The sequence below is a fragment of the Salvelinus alpinus genome, chromosome 24, assembly GCF_045679555.1.
Source record: "Salvelinus alpinus chromosome 24, SLU_Salpinus.1, whole genome shotgun sequence".
Classification (NCBI taxonomy): domain Eukaryota; kingdom Metazoa; phylum Chordata; class Actinopteri; order Salmoniformes; family Salmonidae; genus Salvelinus; species Salvelinus alpinus.
Window position 1 is genome coordinate 35,239,943 of NC_092109.1, and position 8,704 is coordinate 35,248,646.

General features: G+C 42.6%; 1 protein-coding gene across 1 annotated transcript; it reads right to left on the minus strand.

Moving 5' to 3' along the window:
- Window positions 1-213: 213 nt before the first annotated feature.
- Window positions 214-5,821, minus strand: LOC139552733 (ADP-ribosylation factor-like protein 3). The gene is made up of 6 exons (XM_071364758.1): window positions 4,922-5,821; window positions 4,551-4,694; window positions 3,711-3,827; window positions 1,790-1,840; window positions 1,414-1,599; window positions 214-762 (listed from the first exon to the last, which is right to left on the minus strand). Exons 1-6 carry the CDS (start codon window positions 4,937-4,939, stop codon window positions 709-711), a joined length of 570 nt encoding a protein of 189 aa, XP_071220859.1. The 5' UTR covers window positions 4,940-5,821; the 3' UTR covers window positions 214-708.
- Between the last annotated feature and the right edge of the window lie 2,883 nt (window positions 5,822-8,704).

The window sequence follows — 8,704 nt, forward strand, 5'->3', positions numbered from 1 at the left end:
TTTTTTTTGTGTGTTTACCATTCCTGCCTCAAGTGTAATGACGACAGTGCCCACTGTGCGGCAGCACTGACTTACTGTCTGACAACAAGGCAGGCAACCAGTGACAGGGGATGGAATGGTGCTTGTCTACATTAATGGTACAAAGCAAGCATATCACATCAAGTATGAAGAGATTCTTCCAATTCAATATTTATTTGATATCACAGTCTCAATTCACACAATATAGATTTATTGTATTTTTTTTTTTTACAAACAGTGAAACCACACAAACTACAAAATCTAACCTTTTTTTGTGAGTGTATGAATGAAGCCTTAAACTAAAGAGAGATGTTCTACTCAAAACGTTGTTGGGCTATTCGCCCATTACACGCTCTGTCCCTTGTTTTTACTTGTGCTCTTCAAGGATCGTTTTTTTCTTTCATCGACTAAATCAAAGAAAGTATCATTCCAGAGCAGTGGCAATAACCCTTAATGGGGCCGGGAGTTGTGATTTTTCTCTTGTTGATGGTCTCTGTTGTGAACCCAAAATCTTCCATCCATTTTCTTGTGGCTGGATTTGAAAAGCCAGCAAGCTCTCAAATGTTTTGGGGACATCTTCAGAGAGAAGCCTTCATCTATAAAACCTGTCACCGTTGCATTGGGTGTCAACATATGTACGTGAAACACTCAAAAGTGTGTTTAAAAAGCATCACGTTGGATATTCAGGGGTTAGTCATCTCTCTTCTTATTTACAATGTTGTTGGAAATCCAGTTCATGCCGTCCTGTGAGAACAAATACATCACATATACACATGAAATATTCCAAGCTACAGAATTTCCCAAAGCAATCAAAGCATACACCGGTTGTAAATGTATACTGTACTGTGTTACGTATGGTCATAGGACATCATGCCTGACCTCCTGACCTGATCCTCCAGCACAGTACTCAGGGGCAGATGATAATCTGGAGCTTTACACGGCATCCATGTTGTGTCACGACAATGAGGCAAAACATTTGTCGACCCCCCACTAGTTTGTTTTCGCTCTTAATTTCCCCCCTACTGAGATGTTGCTGCGACAACCCTACTGTAAACTGTAATGACAGAATCTCCTGCACAGTATGTGAAACGATCTGAAAATATTAGGAAAAGATTCTACTAATGACATGGTGGCCAGCAGAGAATAACTTCTGATTCTCCTGTGGGCTCTCAATTATTTTACTACATGAACAGAGTGAGAAGAGGATATTTTCTACAGTGCAGACAGGCTGCACTTCCCCTTCTGTACCACATGAAGAGGAATATTTAATATCTGTCTTGTAAGTCCTAGAGGATGATACAGTACTGTTGTTATTTTATATCATGATACGGTGTCCATCTAACTTCATAAAACTGATATGATTTGTCCTATTTTGAGAGAGATGTTGTGGCCTACCTGTACACCCTCTCCAGAGACAGCTGAGCAGGCCTGGATCTGCCACGCCCGGTCGCGGTATGTGTGCAGGTTCAGGCCCTCTGCGATCTCGCTGGCGGGCGAGGCCGTGGCCAAGTCCTGCTTGTTAGCAAAGATGAGCACCGGAACCCCCTTCAGGTTCTCCTCATCAATCAGCTCTGATAGCTCCTGAGAGATCAAAGGGCCAGCAGTGTTATCTGACTCAGAGCTGAACAAAGTCTTGGAGACTACATCTGTGTTGCCAGCACTTAAAGGTTTGCATGTCCACTGTTAATATGCAAAGCTTACTGTTAACATTAACGTTTTACAAGACAACACTTGTGGAATAGGGTATAACAGCTATTTCAGTTGGCCTCACCAGTCCTGTTTCTTCAAACCGCTTCTTGTCTGTACTGTCTATGACATATATCTGGAGGAAAGAGAAAAGAGGAAAGAAGAATGAATCAAACTGAGACATTTATTATCTTGTAACATAAATAAGATTGATTCTCTATTCAGTTTCTAGCTTTAATTGAGATTGAAGATTCTGAAGTAAACTAATGCCCAGTTTTTTCCCCAACCAATAGAACAGGCTGTAGTCTAAATCTAAACGGTAGTTAATGGAAACTATTTTACTCTCTGAAACAGATTACAGATATACAGTGTGGCAAAAAAGTATTTAGTCAGCCACCAATTGTGCAAGTTCTCCCACTTAAAAAGATGAGAGGCCTGTAATTTATCATCATAGGTACACTTCAACTATGACAGACAAAATGAGAAGAAAAAAATCCAGAAAATCACATTGTAGGATTTAATGAATTTATTTGCAAATTGTGGTGGAAAATAAGTATTTGGTAAATAACAAAAGTTTCTCAATACTTTGTTATATACCCTTTGTTGGCAATGACAGAGGTCAAACGTTTTCTGTAAGTCTTCACAAGGTTTTCACACACTGTTGCTGGTATTTTGGCCCATTCCTCCATGCAGATCTCTAGAGCAGTGATGTTTTGGGGCTGTTGCTGGGCAACACGGACTTTCAACTCCCTCCAAAGAATTTCTATGGGGTTGAGATCTGGAGACTGGCTAGGCCACTCCAGGACCTTGAAATGCTTCTTACAAAGCCACTCCTTCGTTGCCCGGGCGGTGTGTTTGGGATCATTGTCATGCTGAAAGACCCAGCCACGTTTCATCTTCAATGCCCTTGCTGATGGAAGGAGGTTTTCACTCAAAATCTCACGATACATGGCCCCATTCATTCTTTCCTTTACACGGATCAGTCGTCCTGATCCCTTTGCAGAAAAACAGCCCCAAAGCATGATGTTTCCACCCCCATGCTTCACAGTAGGTATGGTGTTCTTTGGATGCAACTCAGCATTCTTTGTCCTCCAAACACGACGAGTTGAGTTTTTACCAAAAAGTTATATTTTGGTTTCATCTGACCATATGACATTCTCCCAATCTTTTTCTGGATCATCCAAATGCTCTCTAGCAAACTTCAGACGGGCCTGGACATGTACTGGCTTAAGCAGGGGGACACGTCTGGCACTGCAGGATTTGAGTCCCTGGCGGCGTAGTGTGTTACTGATGGTAGGCTTTGTTACTTTGGTCCCAGCTCTCTGCAGGTCATTCACTAGGTCCCCCCATGTGGTTCTGCGATTTTTGCTCACCGTTCTTGTGATCATTTTGACCCCACGGGGTGAGATCTTGCGTGGAGCCCCAGATCGAGGGAGATTATCAGTGGTCTTGTATGTCTTCCATTTCCTAATAATTGCTCCCACAGTTGATTTCTTCAAACCAAGCTGCTTACCTATTGTAGATTCAGTCTTCCCAGTCTGGTGCAGGTCTGCAATTTTGTTTCTGGTGTCCTTTGACAGCTCTTTGATCTTGGCCATAGTGGAGTTTGGAGTGTGACTGTTTGAGGTTGTGGACAGGTGTCTTTTATACTGATAACAAGTTCAAACAGGTGCCATTAATACAGGTAACGAGTGGAGGACAGAGGAGCCTCTTAAAGAAGAAGTTACAGGTCTGTGAGAGCCAGAAATCTTGCTTGTTTGTAGGTGACCAAATACTTATTTTCCACCATAATTTGCAAATAAATTCATTAAAAATCCTACAATGTGATTTTCTGGATTTTTTTTCCCCTTTTTGTCTGTCATAGTTGAAGTGTACCTTTGATGAAAAGGCCTCTCTCATCTTTTTAAGTGGGAGAACTTGCACAATTGGTGGCTGACTAAATACTTTTTTGCCCCACTGTAATAAGACAAAATAAAATGAGAAAAGGGCTAACATAATTTACACACCAACAAATCTGTGTTTTCCAGATATTTCTTCCAGAAGGGCCGGATCTTCCTCTGTCCTCCGATGTCCCACACGTTCAGTTTCATTCCGTGAGACGTGAGACTCTTAATGTTGAAGCCCTTTGGCATCAATGGAGAAGCAAAATTCATTGATCTAACACAGTTTAGCAGAACACAGCTTTATTCTGTTACTAGTGGCTCTAAATAAGCATTTATTTATAACATCATTTTATTAGAACCAAATCCTGACATGACCAGAAAGACAGATACAATGATATAAAACTTGAACCTCGATTTGTTACCTGGAGCTTACAAAATGTGTGTTGCACCCTAACTGACTTTATGGTTAAGTAATCTTCAACCCCCGGATTAAAGTCTCAGCCTAGTCTCTATTCTTAGTCTAGCTAAATGTATCATTGCCAATGTGCTATTTTCTGCGACAGAGGGACTGCACAAACCAACCGGCTGTGATGCTTTGCTACCAGATAACATGGTATGAAGAAGAACCAAGTCAAGCATCACTTCTGTGGTATTTTAGAGACATATGAACATCTTATTTGATGTGTTAAAGTCCAGATTGGAGGATACTACTTGTCTACTTCCAGAGCCGCGTAGCGTTTGACCTGGAGTGTCCTGACCCTGGTACAGTCATCTAAGACATTGATATGATCAGAGATCAGATTTTGAATAGGCAGGTAAAAAAAATGCTTCTATTGAGTAAGTGCCATTATGTGGTACGTTGCCTTGGGCAACAACCTGAGGGAGGAAGTGTCACAGGGTTGTCATTACAAAACTACATGGCCTGCTTATGTAAGTTCAGAGCACGCCAGGATCGGATCTGACCTGTGTGGGAGTAATGGTGTTGACATCCTCGGATGATAGCTGTTTTAGCAGCGTTGTTTTGCCAGCGTTGTCTAGACCCAGGAGGACTATCCGAAGTTCCTGTTCTGTGGTTCCTTTTAATTTCTGTAGCACCGAAAAGAACCCCTGAGTGAAATGAGACAGAATAGGATATTACAAACAGACACAGAAAGCAATTAGGAAGCTTGTAAGGGACTACTATGTAGTTTATTTGCAGAGAAAGTGTCAACTCATCAGTTAGCTTCTTATTAAAAAGGGGAAACAATCTGTCCTTGAATCACGCTCTAGGACTCATCAACATGTACATTCCCATCAAACTCAAAGATCAGCAGAAAGTAGCAACGCTGGATTACCTTTTGAACTTCTCCCATGTTGAATGATGTGCTTCAGAAGGCAGGAAAGAGGACAGGTAAGAGACAAAGACTCATTCTATGGTGAATCGTCAGAGTTGAGCACAGTGTTGTCCAGCAGGTACCCTGTAAATAGGCCTACAGATAGATCCTTGGTCCCCCTTATGTCCGTTTGAAGCGTCCAGAGCCGGGTGGAGTCATCTCCTGCTTGGCCTCCCTCAGGAGGAGGAGGTGGGGGCCAGGGAGGGATTAGGGGGCCCCGATTAGCCCTCCCTGTTGTGCACGCCTTTCCTCCGCCTCCATTGGCTTCCGCCCCTCCCTTGCTCTTCCAGTTCCTCCCTTCCATGCATTAAAGACTTTACCTGGATTATCCTCCCCACCACCTGTTACAGGACACCCAGGGCTCTCCATCACTCTGAACCACCACCTGTTACAGGACACCCAGGGTTCTCCATCACTCTGAACCACCACCTGTTACAGAACACCCAGGGTTCTCCATCACTCTGAACCACCACCTGTTACAGGACACAAAGGGCTCTCCATCACTCTGAAGTACCACCTGTTACAAGACACCCAGGGTTCTCCATCACTCTGAACCACCACATGTTACAGGACACCCAGGGCGATCCATCACTCTGAACCACCACCTGTTACAGGACACCCAGGGCTCTCCATCACTCTGAACCACCACCTGTTACAGGACACCCAGGGTTCTCCATCACTCTGAACCACCACCTGTTACAGGACACCCAGGGTTCTCCATCACTCTGAACCACCACCTGTTACAGGACACCCAGGGTTCTCCATCACTCTGCTGGAAGAAGGAAAATATCTGCCTTATTTTGTTTTATTCTGGTCTCTGCCCATTATCCTCTAAGCCGTGATCCTTCTCCATAGTCTGCTTTCCTCAAAAATCTTGGTTTACTGTTTCAATGTTTCAAACATTGTTTCTGTGTTTTCCTTACGTAAGACAATAAAACAAAACATGTTGAGTCAGAATGACATACTGTATGACCATTCATTCATTGGTGACCAAAACCTTTGATTCCTCTGAGTCATGCTCATACAGCTGGAGAACGGTGGAGGCTGCTGAGGAGAGGAAAGATACATTTAGAAAGAGATATATAATTCATTCGTAGAGGAAGGCTGAAAAATAAGTTGAAGAATTAGAAAGTATTTTATCAACATTTATCAATACTTAAAGAAACGTGTGTAGTGTGAACATGAGTCTTGACAGGGGTCTAACAACAAGCCCAATACCTCTCAATGGAGATAATGAAATACATTTGGTAGAATTCTCAATCAAGTGGTGAGGTAGGTAGGTGTGTTGAGCTCTACACTAATGCTGTCCATCTTGGACACTGATGTATGTGGACACAGTCATGTGGAAAGGGTTCTCACTAGATGGCCAAACTGCAAAGTCAAGTCAACTATATTGTAAAAATGTATGAAAACTAAAATTAGCTTTTTGGTCTTAATTAAAGGTTATGGTTTGGCATAAGGTTAACAGTGTGGTTAATGTTTAGGGTTAAGGTTAAGGTCAGGGTCATGGTCAGGTTTAAAATCTGTAATCAGCTTTTAAGAAGAGAAATTGTAGAAATAGGAGGATCTTCCGACTTCTCAACTTGGTCAGGTAGTCACGACCCGTGTAAAGGTTACCTCATTTACAATAGGACCTCCTGTTGGAAGCTGTGGGACACATGGCCATGTTTACATTTAGATTGAGTGGTGAAGGGCCCCGGGGGATCAACCTTTGCCACTCAGACACATTGATTTACCTCATTTGTACAATGCACTCCAGGATATGTCAGAATCGATGAAATACGCAGTGATTGTTTGTGAATAATACCAAGGGAAATCCAGTCAGAGTCAAGCTGGGGTTCATTGATCACCATCAGATGGTTATATTTGACATCATGGATGTTTGTGTGAGGAAAATAGAACATAGGCCCAACCAATCTTCAAGTCTTTTTTGAGTCTCTCCATTGTGTTTCGTGTTTGAAGTAAAAATTGCTTCATGAAAGTGTTTCAAATTTGAAAGAATCACAACTTCATTTTACCATCAGAGGACCTTTACTAAAGAATTAGAAGCTTGGGTGTCCTTTTCTTCCTCTCTCAGTACAAACGCCTGCAGTTCCCTGGTCTGGGTCTATTATAAACCAAGTAGGGTAGTCTTTGTTCACTGTCCTCTAAAAGGGGACAGAGCCACAATAGAGCCAGTCTGGGCTGTCCCCCTTAGTTATGTCACAGTAATCTTTCTTAAATTGACTTTGCTCCTGCAGTGATTGTCGTGAGTGACATCCTCCCCTCCTGTATAGCTGCAGAGTGTGACAGTCTCGAGTCTCCAGTCTCTATCCTCAATTATTAATGTGCCAACCCTGAGCAACAGCTGAACCAGACTGTCAGAGTGACAAAAAACAAAGAGGTATTGCGTTTTACATTTACATTTTAGTCATTTAGTGGACGCTCTTATCCAGAGCGACTTACAGTAGTGAGTGAATACATTTTCTTACTTTTTTGTACTTGTCCCCCGTGGGAGTCAAACCCACAATCCTGGCAGATTGCTACAGTTTACACAATGCAGTCCAGCACAAATGACTGTTAAATGACTGTAAATTATATAATAGACAGTCAAAAAAAGATTGTACATTATTTTGGAATATTATCAGACTTTAGAGAAAGCAACCCTGACTAAAATTAAATGACAACTATAGCAGCCCTACCAACCGCTCTGTTTGGCCTCCTTACTTACTCACTGCAATACAAACACCTGGACTGCTAAGAGGAGAGGGTGTTGCCAAGGTAATCCTAGTGGTGACTACCTCTCAGTCTCATGGCCTGATGCCTCTAGGTTCTGTCTCAAATGACACCCTATTCCCTATATAGTGCACTACCTTTGACCTGCGCTGGTCAAAAGTAGTGCACTGTCTAGGGAATAGTGTGCCATTTGTGACAGAGCCTAGAGTGAGAGCTGAGAGCCCTGACAGTGCACGTCTGACTCAGTCCGGTTTGAGGTCCAGTCTGCTCCAGCTCTGGGCAGTTCCAAGCTGCACTGCTGCTGATACGTTGAGCGAGAGGATAACGCCATACAAGAAGACAAAAGGGGTTGGGAGCTTATTCTGATGATGTCATAAACTACTGAGACAATTTGTGTTTTAAACTTCCATTGCACCCTGGAATCTCTTCGCTTTTCTATTGCCGATAAACTCTATTCTATCCCAAAAGAAAAACATTTCTCTGGACTTTGAAACTCTGAAATTTCTAAGCAAATTCTCTCTGTGTTTGGTTTTAGTATTTGGTCCTCGTCCACCCATGCATCGTATTGCCATGAGTCATATTCGTCTGACGCACATTCCCACACTTATCCACCAGTATTATTCTGTACGCATGATGCCAGCCCTACAAGCTCACACTCATCTTTTCTCCTCAGGTACTCTCAGTATGAGTGAGCCACAGGCAGATCTAACGTTTAGGTAACTGCAAATAATTAAATGTTACAGTGAATGGTGTCACATAGAGTATATTACACAAGGATGGATGTCAATATTATTTTCTTGAATTAAGGAATAAAAACACGGTACTCACAGGTCTATACAGTGTAGGTCTAAATGACCATATGGGCATTGTTATGCTGGTGAATGAGGACCCAAAAGCGACTTAATTAGACCGTTAGACTGGGGATGAAACCCGGAAGAGAGACTGACGGAAGCACCAATCAAACGACAGAACTCCCTCCAAAACTGTGACGTGAATTGCGGGCCTCTGTCTGAAACGGCGTCTAACGGG

Excerpts from the sequence above, each read along its gene's own strand:
- LOC139552733 (XM_071364758.1), bottom strand. Across the intron at positions 3,828-4,550 it reads ACACCATTACTCCCACACAG|GGCTTCAACATTAAGAGTCT; the intron begins GTCAGATCCGAT and ends TTGATGCCAAAG. Across the intron at positions 763-1,413 it reads TCTCTGGAGAGGGTGTACAG|GACGGCATGAACTGGATTTC; the intron begins GTAGGCCACAAC and ends TTGTTCTCACAG.